Source organism: Xiphophorus couchianus, chromosome 24 (assembly GCF_001444195.1).
Source record: "Xiphophorus couchianus chromosome 24, X_couchianus-1.0, whole genome shotgun sequence".
Classification (NCBI taxonomy): domain Eukaryota; kingdom Metazoa; phylum Chordata; class Actinopteri; order Cyprinodontiformes; family Poeciliidae; genus Xiphophorus; species Xiphophorus couchianus.
This window is the reverse complement of record NC_040251.1, coordinates 16,684,435-16,704,492: the sequence shown is the minus strand read 5'-3', so window position 1 is coordinate 16,704,492 and position 20,058 is coordinate 16,684,435. Positions and strand designations below refer to the sequence as shown.

The window sequence follows — 20,058 nt, the reverse complement described above, 5'->3', positions numbered from 1 at the left end:
TGTTATGAGGCAGGGGGGTCACTCCATTGCTACGGAGACTCTCCTACATGCAAGTAGTCATTTTCCTGCCCTTTGCTCATTGAGCACATAATGAAGCCAAACCCTTAAAGCAGGGGTGTCCAAACTTTTTGCAAAGAGGGCCAGATTTGATAAAGTCAAGATGCCTGGGGGCCAATAGTTTGTTCGGACATTTTTTAACCACAAAAGTGTCATGCAAATACACACTGTTATAAAACAATTTTCATTGTCACAATTATCTTTATTTTTCAAATGACAAAATAACCAAATATAAGCCACTCAGGCACCTCTAAAAGCAGAAATTCTGCTTTTCTTTCATATCTGGAAAGTCAGATAACATTGAACAAACTGTATAAAATACCTTAAATTTACATGAGTTTAAAAATCTTTGCCTCAAGAAAATTTTAAACAGGAGTTATAAGTAATACAAAATTGTCTGTTATTATTAAATTTTAAAACAAGTGAATTTTGCTCTTGTCATTTACAATATCTTTCAGAAAGTAATAGTTTGTATCACATCTACAGGTTCATAACCAAATCTTACTCAAGAGTTTAATAAAAATAAGTGCCATAAATCCAGGTGCATAAATGTTCTTTTGGCTTTTCACTGCTGATAGTGACAGACGTTGCCGTTCAAAATACTCAGTTTTATGTCCTCAACTCTCAGTGCCACACTGTTACTGCCAGGCAAACATTCGCAAATTCTTGCTTCTTCTCAGGGCAAATATTCTCCACCATTTTCATAACACAGTTTTGATGAATGTATCTTCAGTAAAAGGTTTGCCATGTTTAGCTATTAACATTAACATCGTAACTTGCTTTGGTGGTATTTTCTTTTGACTCAGGCCCAAAGAAATCGCTGTTGTGATGCCAGTGCAGCTTGGAGCTGCTTCAGTTTTTCAGCACGGTGACTCCCTGTTAGCTTGTTGTATGTGTTAGCATGTTTAGTCTGATAGTGTCTCTTTACGTCAAAATCCTTAAACAAGGCAACCATCTCATTACAAATTAGACAAGCACAATTGCCTTGATTTTCAGTGAAGAAGTATTGTAATTCCCATCTCTCTTGAAAGCGGCGGCCCTCACTGTAAACTTTCCTCGTTTTCTTTGCAGTGGCCATGGCAGAAATGAGTGGAGAGGGGTTCGCTGCATGGAGGCAGAGACTGATAGTATTAAAGTGGTGCTGCCACCATTTGGTGAAAGGAGGAATTACAGTTTCAAGTTTTATGATTTATTTATTCTGTTTCACAGTGCAGGCGGGCCATAAATAATTCATTATAAGACCGAAGCTGCGGGCCGTATGAAATCTGATCGCGGGCCGTGATTGGCCCCCGGGCCGGACTTTGGACATGTCTGCCTTAAAGGGAACCTTACTTTTCAAACTTCCACTTCTAAAAATAGCCTTAGCCCTTAAACAAACCCAATATGTTAAAGTTGTTTGGTGTCTGGAAAATGAGAAGTTTCAAAAACCTTCAGGATGTAACGTCACAAATCAGCAGGCACTGCCCGTTACCTAGCAACAATTGCGGAATTCTTCCTGTCGCCTAGCAACCCCAAGCTGAGCTCCAGAATTTTTGGTCAGCTGGTTTTACCACTGTATGCGCTGTACAATGGCTGCTGGAAAAGACAAGTGTTTTGTTGTTGACCTTTCCAGAAATTATTTGGTGCATTCTTTTGGGTTGTGCAGGAGGCTCTACTAATGCTTTTCTAAGATGTACAGTTGTGTAATTGAGTCTGTTTTTCATCCATTTTCATGTGCAAGTGTAAATGTTGAGTTGGGAGGCGTGGCCAGCAGCAGCCCATTTGGATTTAAAGTGACAGACACCCTAAAACAGGCGTGTCCAAAGTCGGTCCTCAAGGGCCGGCATCCTGCATGTTTTTGTTCTCTCCCTGGTTGTAGTAACAACCTTCTCAGCTTGTCAATGTTCTCCTAAGGCCTCTAATGAGCCATCATTGGATCCAGGTGCGTTAAACCAGGGAGAGAACTAAAACACACAGGATGGCGGCCCTCCAGGACCGACTTTGGACACCCCTGCCCTAAAACATCTCATTCTGAATTAAACTAACTCATAATCTAAGATCGATTTTGTGCCAAAAAATGTTTTGTATCACCATAAATCTATCCTAACCTATTCAAGGAAACATAATAGGTCACTTTTAATTAGTTTGTGTCATCAAAGTCAGTGGGCGGTGCTATTGATGCTCCAGTCAACCAATCAGATGTGAATCTGTATCCCTATAATTCAAATCAGTTTTGTTTATAAAGCTCCAATTCACAACAAATGTCATCTCTAGGTACTTTTCAAAAAAATAATTTCAATTCTCAATTAATTACCTAAAGGAAACCCAGCAGATTGCATCGAGTCATTGACTTAATAGACTATATCATATCATATGTTTGGGTTTTGTTTGCAAATAAATAATTGCCATATTTTTTACTTTGAAATGACATTCATTTTGTCACCTCTGACCTTCCGTAGAGTCCATTTCTGAAGCCACCTCAAGGCATAAATAATGAAAGGATATACGATTCTTTAACATGAGCCCATAAATTGCTACATTTCACACTCTGCACAGCTGAATTTATAACATTTGAGCGCTTACATCCTTGAAATGACCCGACCTTAACTGGAAAAAGGAGTAAAAAAAGAACACACTCATTCCTGTTCAAAGCCAGAAACGCTACATGTGATGAATTAACAATAAAGCACAAGATTTCCTCACTGAGAAATTACCCAGTGAGCTCTGTGATGGGACTGACTAAATACCCTTGTGCATGATCAGGAGACAACACCAAGTTTAATTAGAAGAAACGTCAAAAGTACGAGGATTAACTCCAGGAAAGCGACACGTTCACATGCGCTCTGGAAATCATCACCTGCTGCGCTGCTGTCTTCCCTTCCTCTCCTAGAGAAGCATTAGCTGAGACATCACAGCCTCAATCCCACCTGCCGCTGTTCAGTCATAGCCTCATTCACCGCATAACCAGCCCCGCTGTTTCCTTGGCAACTGAGCGCCGCTCACGCGCGGCCCCGTGGCGTGGGCTTCATGAGCAGAATGCGAATGAAGAGCCCTGCCGAAGCCGGAGCCCGCCGTCCCGCCTGCGCTCCTGGGCGGACCTGCTGGTCTGCAGCGTGTTGGACAGAACAATCTGACCTCCGAGTTAAAGTACACACACACCTTTCCACACACACTCTCCGGGTCACCCCTCCGAATTATTGATTTCATCCACTTCCACAGGTTTGTGAAATGCAGTGAATTCCAGCACGGTGTCGTTACAGTAAGGTCAGTCCAGGGAAATGTTCCTGCTACATATAAGGTTCATACTGGTGCTTGAAATCCTTGAAAATGCTTGATTCATTTAGGTCAGAGGTGTCCAAAGTGCGGTTTGAGGGCCATTTGTGGCCCATAGACTGACTGCAATTCAACAAAGATACAAATTTGGCCTGTAGATGCAGATGGAGACTTTTAATTTGTAAGCAGGGTAAAAATTGTTTCCTGTTTCTTATAAAGAAAAAGGTAAAGTACAACTTAGAATATTTATATTTATAACCAAGTTTTAACAAAAGGTAAAACCAAGAGACTTTTACTTATTCTTTCTTAAACCTGACTAAATATAGCAAACGTTTTGAAAGACAGTGACCTAAATTCTGTTCTTATTACTGAAAATAAATGTATTCAATTGAGCCCAAAAGAAACCGGAAACTAGATATGTTTCTCTTAATACAGCAAATATATACAACAAAAAATAGCAAATTTTTTAACTTCGACACATCAGCATTGATTTGATAAGTAAAAGCGGGCATGTTACTGTCTGTGTTTTAGGAGGAAGCAAAAGAAGCAATGTGGTTGTTATTTTATGCTGTCGAAAGAATCTCTACAAAGATTTTATTTCTAACCAGCAGCTCTACAGTTTTAAATCTGAACTGAAATCGTTTATAAATTAGACAAGTTACTTTTTGACTCTAGCATCGCCAAGTTGTTGTTTTTTTTCTTTCGTACTTGACTAAAGTGTTTGGTAAGCGTATTTTCCAAACCCATCATAAGTGTCCAGATGTGGATGGAGGGAAATTGGCTGATATAAGGTGTTTAACTTCAGCGTTTCTGCGAACAGGAGAGCAGAAACTCTGCTGAGTGTTTCCTCAATTTGCTGATGTCAAGTTTGCAGCAGCGTGTTTCTCCAGAGACGATGTTTCCCTTTCTGATTCTCTTGTCGAGCAACGTGACTACAAAAGGAAGCAGGAAATGGATACAAACAGAGTAAATAACTGACAGCAGAAGTATTAAAACTTCACAGAAGAAGAAATGAGGAACATCTTTTTTTGGAAATGAGCAAAGAGCGGCTGAGGGAATGATGAGAGCGGAGTGAGTGACAGAAACATGCACAGGCATCCTTGAAGTTAATGAAGACGGTGAGATTCCAGACACGTCGGCAGGCGGAGGGTGCAGTCGGGGAGCGAAAGCTCATTTTAGGGAGCCGCCTGGTATAAATCACCCAGCTGAAATGCTAATGCTGGAGCCTCGCTAACGGAGAAGACTGATAGGAGAGCCGCCACTGATTTATTCACGCCTTCATGATGCGCCGCGCAGGTGATGGCATGTTGGCTTCGGCGCCAGCAGAGCCATCTTTGGCCCGCATCAGAGGCGCTGATGGGGCCTGGAGACGGATCTGCTGCTGCTTAGCGGGAAGCTCTTCAATCGCTGAAGAGGCTCCTCAGACTAAAGCTCAGAACCAAAATGTCTGGGTTTCCATTTCATCGAGGGCTTTTCTTTCGTTCCTGGTGTATTTGTTCAGTACATACAGATCTGTGAAAAAATTAGGACACCCTAATACACATTTAGGTGTTTTCTACGACCGTTTCACTTTTCTAGTAGTTTTATATCTGGAAAAGAAAGAGATTTCACTTCAAAAAATGTAACTAAATACTTCAAATACATCTTCTAGCTGCAGTAAATGGTTCCTCTTACCTCTTTGACTTCATTAAGTCTTCTCTCTAACATCAGTTTGATCTCAAGTCTGGACTTTGACTAGGCTTCCACTTGTGTTTGTGTCACTGTTTTCATTAGATGGATAATTAACAAAGGTTGGAAGAATAAAAACAACAAGATTCCAATAAATATTCAGTTTTTCATTTTTTTAATCTGTTAAAGAAAGTGATCTTTGTAGATAAACACCAAAAAATAACCCTGTTTCATACAAGACATCTATATAAATCTTTGAATATCTTGATGTTTTTTGGCATTTTCAGAGTGTTTTATGTTGTTTGAAAGAGTCTTAACGAGACCTGGGCTTTGACTAGGCCCAGGACTTGGGATTTTTTTAATTCTCTTGTTTGTTTTGGACCTTGTCATGTTGCAGATTGAATTTATCTCATATAGTATTGTACATTTATCCAAATATGTTTTTATTTTATAACAACTTGAGATCCGTAACATTTGTTAAATGTGTTTTTGTTTGGCTCCACAGAGAGACTGACGTTCCGGGATGTAAAGTCGCCTCAGGAGTTCAGGCACGGCGAGACGGCAGAGGTGGTCTGTGATGTCATCAGTTCGCCGGTACCGGTGGTGGTTTGGTACTACCAGGACAAAGAGATCACAGAGGAGCACCACAGTGAGTTATCACCACTTTCTGACTCACTTTGATTGACCCTTTTGTCTAGTTTTACTCTTTTTACTAGAAGGGAACCTAATTTCAACCTTATATGAAGGTTTTTCCTATAATTTGCTCAGGTATTGTTGCTCAAGTATTGGCTAAAGCCATAACATAGACTGTTTTGTTTCTGATCCATTCACTTCTAGGTTTTGTCTCCTTATTTTGTCAACCAAGCAGGGATTTATCCTCTCTATTCTGTATTTTGTGTATTTATTTAGCTCCCTCGTACAGTTTTATTGATTGTTTTATAGCAAAGGTTATTGCCGTATCATTTTTCTGTCTGTAATATTTGTTCAAACATCCCTGCAGCATATTTCCACCAAAAAAATTTTTTTATCTCTCAAATAAACAAAATGTTCTGATATTTTCAGACAGTGAAATTCATAATGAGAAACTGTGTTTTATTTATGTTCAGTTCTTACAAAATGTTATGTTTTCTGGCTCCAAAATGTAATAATTAACGCCCTTTGCACTTAACAATTTTGCCGCCTTGCAGAAATGGAGAATGTGACAAAAGTTGAATCACTGAGTGCATTAAAAACTAGAACAAAATGTACCAGTTAAAGCCGCAACAATTGTATGTAATGCTTATTTTCATTTGGCAAACATTTTTCTTCTTGGTTTGTGTTCACCCAGTGGATCAGCTGTAACTTGCCAAGAAATTTGCAGGCCGGCAGGGAAATAGCTGCCATTTTCAGCGCCTCACAATTTAGATTTGGAGCTGTGATAACCATGAAAATAACATTACAGTCTGGGTTACCAGTCGGCGCTGGTTATTCTAATAATTTGGAGCATAAAAGTTGTAAGAAAAGCCATTCTCAGAGGAACTGAACCTGAATGTTTGAATAAAAAAATGCTCATGAGCGCCGATCTTGTTTCATCTTGTTGAAAAAGTGCCAGAAACTCAGTTCTCTAGGAAATGCTTTTCCCTTCCTTTGTTTTGGATTCACAATGAGACAAGGGTATAAAAAACTATGAATAGAAACCCAATGGAGGAGGCATCTAATTTGGACAGAGACCATGTTAACAAGCCTCTGTGAGAGGATGGATTATGGAGCCGCTGGATGGGTGACATTCAAATGCGCCGCTTCCCCATGAGATTAAAAACACACCAGAAAAATATGACAAAAATACATAAAAACAGCAGAGAAATGGGTGTTTTTATCCTGTACTGCCAATTCTCCATGGAAGATTTCACAGTCTCATTGTCAACCCTCCTCTGTTCCCTTAAGCAAAAGATGATTTATACCATTTATAGTGCTCTGCCTGGTAATCCCACCCTTTTTAGTTTTAACAGTGTTAAATATCAGGAGAATGGTCCACTTAATTTGCAAAGAAAAAGGAAGATGGAGGTAGAGGAGCACTCAAAGGAGGAATTCATTTTTAGTAATTTCCTTTCCTGTAAAATCAGTAATGCAGTGCGAACGGCGCTTACCGCTCATTATTTCATCTCCCCTCCTTGATTTACAACTCTCTCTCTTAAAGAAAAAAAAGCTCTGATTGGAAAGAGTGACCCTTTGAATCCTTGAATCTGTCACATTTTTAATTGAAATTCAAATCTTCTGTGACACTACAGTGATGAAAGCACATTTTTTTTCTTCTTTAATCATTTCTCTCTAATTGTGATCCAGGGATATAAATATCTTTTCTGGGCAGAGCAGATAGAGGCCCAACAGAGCTGAGCTGTAATTGCTAGTGTTTATCTGTTTGGACGTTATCAGGTAAATGAGCTGCAGCTGAGACTGACAGGCTAACTGCGTTGGACTGGAGATGCCATTTTTCTTCCTAAATTTATCTCCTGCTCCTCCTACGCTGCTGTTGTTTTGCTTTCTCCTCTCCTCCCGACCCGTGAAGGCAGGTTCCAGGTGCTGCCAAACAACAACCTGCAGATCCGCCAGGTGACCAAGGCGGACGAGGGCGTTTACCGCTGCGAGGCCAGCGTGGAGGCCAGAGGGGAGATCGACTTTGTGGACATAGCCGTGGTCGTCAACGGTGAGTCCGATCATTTAAACTGCTGCATTTATGCCATGTAGTAATTAAATTGTTAGCTTTTTAGATAACTAACATTCTGGGTGGCTGGTTGCTCACCTAAAGAGTGTGAAAGTAACAAATTATCACTAAAATCTGACCAACTTTCTATTATTTCTGTATATATTCCCTCTGTACCAGGCATTTCTTTCTTTTGCTGTAATGTATTTTTGGCTTTTTTGCCAAAGACAAATATCCACTAGAATCTGACACCACTCCATTTTTATTTACATTTCCTGAAGAAGGAAGTTGCACTCATGTTTTTTTGGAGGTCTTTGTATCATTTCCTTCAGTGGTTCTTGGTGCAGCGCCCCCGCAGGCGAGGAGGGGAGCAGGAACAGTGTGAAAATAAATGTTGCAGTTTTGGTCTCCAATCGAACTGAGTCTTCTGGACTGTCAGGTGTGAAAACACGCAACAACTTGATTACTTAAAAACACAGATGCCAACTTTAGCCAATCAGCAGCAACTCAGTGCACCATGGTTCTGTCAATAGTTTGAGTTACTGATGGTTCTTTAGACCCACTTTGAGCTTCATAAACTGGTTTCTTGGACATGACAGTGTCATAACATCCAGAGTTGGTTTTATACTTTTGAGGGAGGTAGAGGAGACATCAGGAGGGCTGACCAGCCAATCAGAAGCACAGTTGGCATAATGGCTAATCCTGATTCTCCATCAAATTTGGCTGGTACAGTTTAATATCTGTGACTAAATTTAGACACCACATTCACTTTGCACCAGTTGGTTAAAGGATGAATCAACTAAATAGAGCCAATCAGTGAAAACCAGAGTAACTGTCCAATTTTTAACGTGTTGAACAAATGTTTTCCTTGTGAACTAAAATGTCGATGATGATTCCAACTTTAGAGCACAACCAGGTGTTTGTGTTTGACAAGATCATGAGCACAAATCTCGACACAATCATAAAAAATGATCCCCATCTGAAATTTGGGATGAAGAATCAACAAAATAAGTCTGTCATAGCAGTGTTGGAATATGTAGTTAAGAAACAAAAAACTGCACAGCTGGTCTTTGTCTCCTCGATTCGGGTAAACCAACAAAAGCATCCATCTGGATTCCAGGCACACATGTGCTCCTCTTCGCACAGTGCCAGCAGATTGACGCGCATTAGGGACCGGGCTCCCTCTGCATACACAAGTTGTTTTGGTGCTCCTGTTTTTTTAAACTCAACATGAATCATTGCTTTTGTTCAGGTGGCCAAGGTTAAAGGTGCAATAATGAAACAAGGGCAGAAGAAAAGCAGCGATGCTTCTCACTGCATGATGAAACTGTCGGTTTGGATTCAGGGTTCAGATCCTTGAAAGGGCTTGAGTTTTAATGAGGTGTTTTCAAGGTTTGGAAAGTGCTTGATATTTAAACTGCACAGTTTTGTAATGTTGGATAAACAGCCTGAATTTGGAAAACATTATTTACAGTTGAAACACAGACACTTTTCATCACAATACATTATTAATAAAGGTAATAAATTGTCATAAAATGGTAAACTAAAAGTGTTTGTCTTTATCTCCAAAGTGCGCTGCTGGAAAAGTTTGAAAACATACAAAGGAAAAACCTGAAAATGATATGAACCCTGCAAGGCAAAATATAAATCTGAATCTTTGACCTGGAAGTAGATTTAACCAGAGGTCTGGATGGTCTGGAGTTGGATCAGTGACTGTGAAATGACACAAACGCCTTCAGATTTCTCCAGTAGTTCATAATAGAGCCGTCATCTTCTGCAGATTCAGTGCATTCAGTAAACTCACTTTCTGGTTCGCTTGCCTCTTAAGCTTCTATTAGTGCGACTTTTCTCTTCCCTTTCTTCTCCAACGCGACTGAAAAATAAAATTAGTAATGGCGCCGGGTGCCGCGGTCCAGAAATCAATGGATGTCATTTTAATTTCCTCATTTGTTCTCATTTACGGTGAGTCACCTGAGACTGCCGGCTTGATTGAAATGTGATCTCACTAAAGCCACCAGCGTCTTGTAATGCTCCAACAGCTGCAATATTGTCTCTGCCTATGTAATTCTCTCACACTTAATGTAATAGCAGCGCGGGCCCCAGCCCAAAAAAGTATGAATTGCATTTAATTTAGCACACCACTTACCTCACTTCTGTGGTAGATCCAATAAGCCTGCTCAATGAGGCGCTGCCCATTATTGCAGTGATGCAACACTTGCCATGTGGCGCTGCGATGGGACAGGCTGCTCTGCTGAGCTCACAGCCACACTTGATAAACTCTCTCTGCCTCAGGAAGAAATCCTCTGCTCACCCCGTCTTAGAGGATGTTCGCCCTGCAGCAGACACCGTCTGATTTGTTTAAACACCTGACGGGGCGCTAACTGTTAGCTTTAAAACCACATGCCTCAGAGGCATCCTCCGTCTGCTTTTCATGTTGCCGTTTGTGAACTTTTTGTAGAAGATTCCCTCCGTGAATTTTTAAACATGATCAGGTTTGCAACACAACAGCAAAGAGAGAAAAGGCCGAGCAGCTGAACAACAAAACAAAAGAACAAAGTGTAGTTGGCTCCTCGCTTTCATGATCTCATCATTTCTTCTCTGTCAAGAGGCATCAGATTTATTTTTTATTCAATTGAATTTTATTTGTTTTGCCTTTTTCTTCTATGAAGTAGATTTTGACAAATTTGCTCTAAATATTTAAATTTAATGTATTGAAGGTGTCTGATTCTTAAAATCGTTGTCTTTCTAAGTTAGAAAACAAAATTTATCCAATAAAATTTCCATGCATGGCGACAGGTGGTTTTTTTCTGAACACATTTCTGACTTAATTCTTAGAAAAAAATATTTATTTCTTCCAAAAATAGACAAAATAATAACTGAAAAGTTCTTACAACTTAGACGTAAAAGAGAGTTTACGTAATCTGATCCTTCAAGTTCAAAAAGCCTCAGTCTGTATCTACGGTGCACATTTATATCATTTTTGAATTGCAGAAGTCAGTCCAGGGGCCACAAATGGCCCTCGGGCCACAGGTTGGACACCCCTGGTCTAAAAGTTACTAAAGTAATCACATTTGAAAATATAATAATTAAAGATTTAGCTTTCAGACTAGCTGAAGTACATGCTAACTGCTTAAAAAACCTAAACTGATCAAATTTAAGTAAGTTTTCTGAGTCATGCAGTCTTAAAGTCTAAAAAGTGCCAAATAAAATGTTTGTAAAGTTCAAAATTTGAAGAAAACAAATAAAATATCGATCATTTCGTAAAATTTCTGTGAATCATGATGTATTAAACTAGTTTCAGAAAGTCATTTTATGTATTTTCTAAGCTTTTTTCATATTTTTGTAGTAATGTTTAAATAGATTTTGGTGCTACAGTGTTGTAATGAGCGGATAATTAATCCCTCTTTCCCAAGATGTCTGCATAATGCTGCAGAAGCGACACTGCAGCCTCTGCTCTAGTCGCTAACGCTAACAGGCTTTGGCCAAACTTCCAGTCTGATCTGACAAAGTGAGCAATTGTTGCAGAAATGCTTCCAGTCTTTTGATTTAATCAGGTCTGCCTCCAAACAGAAAAGGTCTGAATGAGTAAGTAAGCAAAGGGAAGTGCCAAGCTGCTCTTTTTGGTGATTTTCCTCCTACATGCCCATTTGTTTCTGGGGCAGTAGCTGTCCCCGGCCCAGAGGGGCTTTTAATTTAGCCTCTGGCATAAAGGTGTGCAGAGAGGGGTAATAAAGGTGACATACATAGAAGAGACATTTACTTAAATGCCACAGACTGTCATGGGGCACACAAATATGAGCCTCCTGCCTCAGCCTTGTAGGAAGTGGAAATATATTTTGTCATGGGGTCGGCTTCTCATTCATGCCTCATTTTACCTTCAGCGTGTGACTTTCAGGAATTAGGCAGTGGCATTTTTATGTTCAGCCCAAAAGCCATTTACTCTCAGTCATTATTGTTACACTTCTCTGGAACGTTTAAATTCAAAGTTACGGTTTAACCAGAACACACAGACTTATCATTAAAACGGAGGATTTCCTCACCCACGAATTTGATCTTAGACTTGTGCTGCTGCAGAAAACCACCCACAGATAAACACTGAGCATTTAAATGAAGGACAAGCAGTGATACTCAACAAACCATTGATAAATAGTAGTTGAGATTTTTGGTAAACTCAGTTGCCAATTAGCAAATTTTAACAGCCTACAAAACATTTTACATGTTATAATGAATAATTGTGATAAATAAAGTAGCCTTCTTAATTACATGAGTATAATTATTGGCAGGGATGTTAAAAATGATTTAATAAAAAAATACTTTTGTATAGTCTATAAGAAAACGTTGTGACCAAAGTTTGCAGTAGTTGTGTTGGTAGCTGAATCATGTAGGACAGGTGTCAAACTGAAGGCTTGGGGGCCAAATCTGGCCCCCTCTAGCTTCTTATGTGGCCCTCTACACTACAAATTACATCAATAAGTCCTTCCAGCTTTTCATAAATAAGCAGAATTCACACAAAATCAACAAATCTCCACATTTTTTTGCAAATTATTCCCAAATTTGGTTAATAATCATTGAGTTTAATTGATTGCTAAGTTATAGTCTGTAGTTCATACAGTGAGTAATAAAAAGCCACATTTAACATCATACATTAGCGCAAATATTGTAAAAATTCCTTACAAACATTTCTAAATCTGCAATTGTGATTGCAAAAATGTCTAAAACCATCATAAAATTCTAGAGGAACAGCGATTTATTGATATTTTAACAGTTTAATTGGTTTTATCAATATATCCTGGCACAACCAGACTTTAAAGAACATTCAGATTTTTGATGCGGCCCAAAATAAAACTGAGTTTGACCCCCTGATTGAGGATTTAAATCTGTTTCCATGGTAGCAGCTCTGTAAACTTTGCGCCACAATGAGGTAGACGTCTCTTTAAATAAAACCATGTTGTTGAGATGAAAATACTAAATATATTCTGGATAAACTTCAAGTGTTTACAATAAACCCAAAGCAGTATTTTGAAAAAGATTTATTTATGGTAAGTGCGATTATGTTTAGCATTAGCATAGCTGAGCATGATTTAGTTTTGACTAATCCTGCATCAATGTTTTTTTAATGTACTTGTGCAATGATTTTAATATTTTTGTAGGATATTAATTTAAATCATTAATGTTCAGTGGTTTTTGTAAACACTGCTTTCACCATCAGTAACCTTGAGTTGATTCACGTTTTGCATTCAGGTTGTATGTTTATCCTGCTGGGTTTACTTTCCAGACCCTCAGTTTGGATGCGATTTATTAGTGGATAAGGTTAAATCTTGCCATGAGTGCTGGAGACATTGTGATGAAAGAAAATAAAGAGAACAGCTGAAAACGTGGCTAATCCATAAATGATATTACTTTATTCAGTAGGAGCACAATTACATGTTTTCCTTACACCCTGCAGCTCCGTATAGAACATTTTGTCATGTTGTGAGAATGCGGTAGAGTTTATCTAAGTATATACTTAGATAAATTGTTTTCAGCCAGTTTGTTTCCAGCGTACAAAATTATAGCTGCTTATGTGTCCTTGGGGGACAATTATTGCTCAACCCTGTTCAGGACCAGACTGAGGGTCAAGAGAGAACGAGTTGTGGTCCTTAAGCAAACTACGAAATCTAATTTTAAAATGATTGCAAGTAGAAAAACTTGGTTTGTCACACAAAATCACAAACTGGTTGAATGATTCTACTTTATTGAGAGTATTTGTGTGCTTAAGAAAATTTACGAGTGGCTTCTCTGCACAGGGAACAATAATTCAGAAGCTGCTGTATTAATTTAAAATCCATAGGGTCACAATCTGATGACTCACAGGTTGAGTCACTGCAAAAACAGTAAATCTTACCAAGTGTTTTTCGTTTACTTTGTAGAGAAAATTCTTATTACACTTGAAATAAGACAAAACTAACTTACAAAACTAACTTTTTAGAAACATAAAAACGCTTGTTTTAGCCCTTTATAGTCCGAACTTGTCAGCGATGAATTTGCAGTACTGTAATTCTGCCACAACAAATTCTAACGTTGCGCTTTCCAGCCAATATCGGGTTATTACGGTAATTTCTCTCCCGCCGTAGAGGGTAGTGAAATTAATCTGAGAGGCTCTTTTTTTAATAGACGTAAATTACAAAAATTACTGCTAGATATTAAAAGTTCCAGTTGTTGTGGATAAATGGGCAAATATATATTTACTCAACGGACATGTAAAGAACTTTGTACCATTAAAATAAGCAAAAATATCCAGGCGGAGATTTGAAACTTAGGATTGAAAGGATTAAGTAAGTAAATAACTCCTTATTACTGATGAAAATATGCTTGTTCCATTGGCAGATTATTTCACTAAAAACATTATAAGTGAAATAATCTGCCAATAGAGCTCGTACTTTTTCATAAATATTAAGAAATCATTGACTTAAAACTTTTGAGTTAGTTTTGTTTTATCGCACGTCTACTAAGATATTTGGTCCATAAACTACACAAAAAATTCTTGGTAAGATTTTGTGTTTTTGCTGTGACCTTAACTTGTGCGTCACCAGATTGCAACACCACGAATTTTAAATTAATACAGGAATTTTTGAAGAAGAAGTGACTAAAACTACTTGGTATTGCAGTGTAGAAGTAATCTATTCGGATGTGTGTAAAAGTCTGGTCAACAAAAAGTTAGTGATTCAGATTAAAACTATACGTTTCTGCTGGTAACTTTCCAAATTTGGCTCTGCCACGGTTGGCAGCAGCGGCTGTGCTAACAGGAATCAATGTCCAGTCCAGTTTTTCAGACAAAGACGCCATTAAGGTGGCGGTCACACCTCAGCAGAGGTGAAGCCCAAAGAAACTCTGCTGCAACATCAGTTAACTTCTCAGCCTTTCTTCCTCCTCCATCCTCCGGCAAAAAAGAAAAGAAAAACAGCATTTATGTCTCATTTTTCTCCCATCGGTTTGTCTGCTTTGCCTCGCCTGGGCTGTATCCCTCGGCGCTGCAGCAGAGAACAATAAACAGTTTGCAGCTGATTGATAAAACATCTAGTCTGTTGCGCTCATTGACAAACTTGGGCCTCCCAGCGATCTCTTCTATCTCTTTCTACTTGTGCTGTTTGACCGTTTCTCGCCTTTAAAGTTGATGAAGTTCCCAGGTGTCACTGAACTCTACAACCTGGAGCAGAGATTTAAGGATAATTTAGCAACAAAAAAACGTTTTTTGTTATTTTTTACCCTTTTCTTTGAATACCCCATTTATTTCATTTCTATACCACATTTCAGCAACGAGGAAGTTCAGAATACATCATAAAAACACAACAAATCAACTTTTTTCCAATTGCCATCATTACACATCAAAATGTTGGTCAATGTTTCATTTATAATGGTTCAAAAACAAATCCAAACAAGTGAGGGTTTAACTTATAAAAATAGAAATATTCTCCATGTTGACTTCATTCTAAACTCAAATATAAACGTTCATTTTGTGGTAGAAAAACCATCAATGTCATTTTAAATCAATGACATGTATGATTTTGTAAATAATTAATTTATCAAATACTTAATAGGCTGCAACAACATTTATATTTCTATAATTATTTCTAACTATAGAAATATCTATAATTCTTAGACATTTCAATTATTTTGCTTTGATATTTTTTATGTGACTTTCGTGTTTAAGAAAGTCTAAATATTCAGTATTAAAATCTACTTCCTGGTTTTAGTCAGAATGCCAGCAGCAGCGTTCTGATTGGTTTTTTTAAGATGATAAAATAATACTTTATTGATCCTGAAAGAGGTGAAACTTTGTTTGTCCCATCATAGCACACAATAAAAATGTAAAATAAGTGAATAATAAATAAAGTAATAATAATAAACATACGACAATAAATGTTAGTAATTTTAATAAGTTTATTCAGGCCATGCGTTAAATATAAACACATGGATGAGTTTCTCTGGATCTTCCTGTAATCCTGGAAATGTTCTTCAGCTGATAGAAGGCCAACTTTGTAACCGTCTTTATGTGGCTCTGAAGGTTCAGGTCAGATTGTTAGTTTCCAGCTGTCATAGCTGTGTGCTTATTCTAGATCGTTCAAAGATAATCTACAGTTTTCTCTAAATGAAGTGTTTCAAAGAAAGTGTTCCCTGGTTTGTCGTCTTGATTAGCCATGTTTCTCTTTTGATGCAGCTTGTCTGCTAGCGCTGTTACTGCTTTAACCAGTCATGCAGAACATCTGAAAGCAGGGCTGAATTAGCTTACTGTATGCTTCCCCCCGACGTAAAGCCATAAATATTAATGAACCACTTCAGAAAAGTGTGTGTTTTTTCCGGCAAACATGCAGCGACTGAAACTCCTCTGACCCTCAGGAGCTCCTGGCCTCCAGTGTATCATCAAAGCGGGCCGTAGATGAGAGCGATGGCATATTGACTAAAAGCGGGCCACCCACTGAATGGCTAATCAACCTGAGGGCAAAACAGCCTGGTGTTGAGAAGAATGCTGAACATTTCAGGGATTTATCTCAAATAAGCCTCATGGACGTGGAGAATTAAGAGTTTGATTTGGTGGAAATAACGAGGTAATTTTGAAGTTTAATCCTGTTCTGAGTTCAGTCCAGTCCTTTTATGTCGGCGTTATGGACTCTAATGGAACAAGACGTAGCTCAGGTTTCCCCTGAGGCAGACATGTTCTGAAACTTTGACACCAACTCAGTGTGCCACAATAGGTTGACATTTTTTATAAAAACACAAAAATGTACCGAGTTGGTTCAAGTGGAAATATTTTAGTAAATTTTCAACAAGAAATATGATCTAGTTTTAAGTTAGTAATAACTAAATATTTATGAAAAAAGTACTCTCTCAGATTATTTAACTTGTAACAAAACATTTTTACAAAGTGTTTAGTGAAATAATCTGCCAATGAGACTAGTAGTTTTTCAACAATATTAAGGTTTTATTGACTTTAAACAAACTCATATTTCTTGCTGAGAAATTACTTGTAAATTAGTTTTGTTCTACTAAGATTTTGCACTAGAAACTGGACCAAAATTATTTGGTAATATTGCCTCAAAAGTTGGTTTTCATGCATTTTTGGCCGTTTTAACCAGATATCATACTATTTCCATGTCAAGTAGAAACTTTTAACTTTAGGAAAACTTTTATAGGATACTAGCAAAAGCAGATTATAAAGTAATTTTATGAAAGCTGTTTGTTCTGCACACCCAAACTCAATAAAAACAGTTGTCATTGGATGTAATTTTTTATAAAACCAAGAGATTCGCAAACATGGTATAAAATCCCTGTTAAACCTCTTCCAAGCCATCAATTAATTTTGTCTTAGTCATAATATTTTCAGTCAAAACAGAAAAATGCTTTCTAATTTCCATGTAGCTTTCCTCAACACGTTCACCTAATTGTTGGCTCACTCACTCGCAAACCAGAGCTTGCAATTTTCCTTTCTTCTGCTGTCAGTGGAAATCACCGCTTGTGTCCTTCAATATTTCTTCACTTACTTTTTCTTGACATAAATCACAATCAGGAAAGGAGTATAAATACTTATTTATATAAATAAAAGCTGGCTTGTTTCCAGCGCTAATCCAGAAAGCAAAACTTTCAGTGGTTTTTCAGAAGATTTCACAACTTCTAGCCTATTCGTATGTAAAGGAAAACAAATTCTGGAGCTTTTGAAATCAGTCCAAGTGACTTGTCACTTTTAAAATAAGATTACAGTGTTTGTTCAAGTTTGTGGGAACGACTTTAAGCCTCACATTATCTCCACCAATCGTCTGAAGTTTGAAGGATATGACTAATACATGAAGAATTCATTTAGCTTGCCAGATTCCTTTTGGATGCGTCCAGCCTGTTGCCGGTTTGCTCTTTTGAAGTCTCTCAGCTTGGCAGTGTCTCATTAACGCGGCTCCTTCAGCGAGGAGCGCTGACGCCTGAGGACGACACTGGAGAACAGCTGCTTTTGAAATCAATGGTTTTGATCAGAGATTAGCTCATTTTCAACCTGGCGAAGCTTCATTCTGCTCTAATGTTTGGGTTCTTCCTGCTTTCTTACTATGAGATGGTTTCAGAATCACAAAATAAGAGATTCTTTGATTAAAAGCTGAATAGGCCATTTTAAAAACATCAGAAAAGGGAATTTGTTCTTTAGATTTGACTTGGACTTGTGTCTCATTGGTGAGTGAAAGGAAGCTACAGACTGCAGCTTTTACTTTGAAAGGATAACCTTGATTATTAGGTGATATGTTTTGGATTATTATGGGATGTTTATGACTCATAATCTGTTCATGTTAGCAGCCACTTCATAATAACAAACCCCATGTTAAACGGATCATTTAGGAAACAAATTAAATGTAGCTTAGCTGCTAAGCTAGCTGCAATATTATGAGTAGAGTTGGGTAGTAAAAGTAAAAAAAAATACTTTTAGGAGTATTTTTACTACGCTCTACTTTCTACTTTAACTTCAGTAATTTTATTATGAAATATCTCTACTATTACTTGAGTAATATTTCTGGCTTTTCCTCCCACTGAATGAAAGACAAACATGTTTTAATCAGTTTTTTATTGATTTGGAAAATGTTTCTTTGGCCTGATTTTGTCATTTTTTGTTACTTATATGAATTATTGTCATTTTAAAATACCAAACTTTCCACCTACCTTTATATTTTGGTCCGTCTGATGATGTAATTTTTAAATATTAAATGATTGATAATTTGATCATTTACTCAGTATTTTTACCAAATACATTTTTATTCCAGTAATTTCTTGGATGGCTACTTTTTACTCTTCAGTAAAATATTCGGGTACTTTACCCACCTCTGATTATGAATTACTTCCTGCCGGAAAGATCAAAATAAAAGCACTTCCTGTTTTGTTTATTCTGAAACACTCATTTATTTACTTATCTTTACTATTTATAATTGAGAACAAAAGCTTTAAATGTTGATTTAATATTGTTTCCCAATCATATAAAAATTATCATGACTTTTAATCTAACTAAATATTTAGAGATTACAAGATTATTTCAATTTGTAAGTTACACACAGTCACTCAAATTTAGGAAAACGTAACACCTCTTTGCAAGCGTCGAGCATTAGGATTGATGATTGTTTTGCAGTCACATTATTAGTAATTATTTTAATTCTAATAAATTTCTCATCAAAAGTGCAAAGTTTCATTTGATTCTGTGGTTGTCGTTTAGCTTGACTTTTAAAAAACACTCAGTCACTTCAGGTTAGATGGTTATAAAACACAAAACAAAATTAAATTTCCAGTGCAATTACATCTTACTTACCCTAATGTGTTGTAATGGGTTACTGTGAACCGAGATGCATTATTTTTATAACAACAACCGATAGCAGCTTTCTCACCGACATCTGGCATTATTAAGCCTTTGCTTTGCGCCGATTCCCTCACACTGTAATCAGATTTCATTATGTATATTGTGTAAGAGAAGCTGCAGTTCCGGTTGATAAATATTCCCGTCCTGAAGCTGCAGTCTGAGCTTTACTCACGGCTCCATTTCAGAGGAAAGGGATTGTTTCTGCCTTCTAGGAACAAAATGGAGAGAGGAGTTTGGTGACTTTTAGCATTTAAGAATATGAACAAAAAGACAAAATTTGTGTTTTTGTTTTTCAGGTTTGCTTGAAAACAAATTAAAGCAACAATTTTGCCTTTTTTTAATTACTTTTAGGCACATTGAGTTTTTTTAAGTTAACAGCCTCACTTTTTAGAGTTGCCTCTGAAAAATAGATTAATTTTGGTCTAAATTATAACAATTTGTTACTTCTATTTATTCTGCCACTGTAACCTAATGATTCTTTTTATTTTATGTTTTTAATTACGTTAAACATTTTGTTGCTGAAATGTGTTGTACTAATCAATTTGACTTTATGACATTTTTGTTTGAATGCCAAAGTTGGTTTTAATATTTTTATAATAAATACTGAAAACCATTGAATATTTAGACTTTCTTAAACACGAGAGCCACATTTTTCAAAAAGTGAAATTATTGAATTGTTTAAAAATTATGAGACTTTTTGTTGCTGCAGATGTTGGAGCCTATTTAGTATTGGACTAATTATTTGCAAAATAATTCTTAATATATACAAATGGTCGAAAATCTTCCTTTTTATTATTATTATTTTGTTTAAGGTTTCCTGTTGTGATTAAGAAGAAAAGGCAGCTGTAAAAAACAGTTTTTCTACCACAAAATTAACGTTTATATTTGAATTTTGAATGAAATAAACCAGGTTATTTTTATAAGTAAAGTTAAACTCTTTTTGAATCCAGAACCTCCTCAGAAACTACTCTGACATTCTTTATTTCATTTTTTTAAAGCTAAATATGAAGAGATCGTAGCCATGACAGTTGCTTTGTTTTGTTTT

At 37.2% G+C, this 20,058-nt stretch overlaps 2 protein-coding genes across 6 annotated transcripts in view; both read left to right on the top strand.

Moving 5' to 3' along the window:
- The window catches only part of LOC114140903 (uncharacterized), a 1,158,965-nt gene that overhangs the window by 656,704 nt on the left and 482,203 nt on the right, over positions 1-20,058 (top strand).
- Positions 1-20,058, top strand: part of LOC114140911 (neural cell adhesion molecule 2) — a 287,272-nt gene that overhangs the window by 214,027 nt on the left and 53,187 nt on the right. For all 5 annotated transcript variants that reach the window (XM_028011230.1, XM_028011229.1, XM_028011226.1 and 2 more), the window contains exons 4-5: positions 5,483-5,626; positions 7,523-7,660. In XM_028011230.1, the coding sequence (XP_027867031.1) occupies positions 5,483-5,626; positions 7,523-7,660 (282 nt within the window). The remainder of the gene's footprint in view (positions 1-5,482; positions 5,627-7,522; positions 7,661-20,058) is intronic.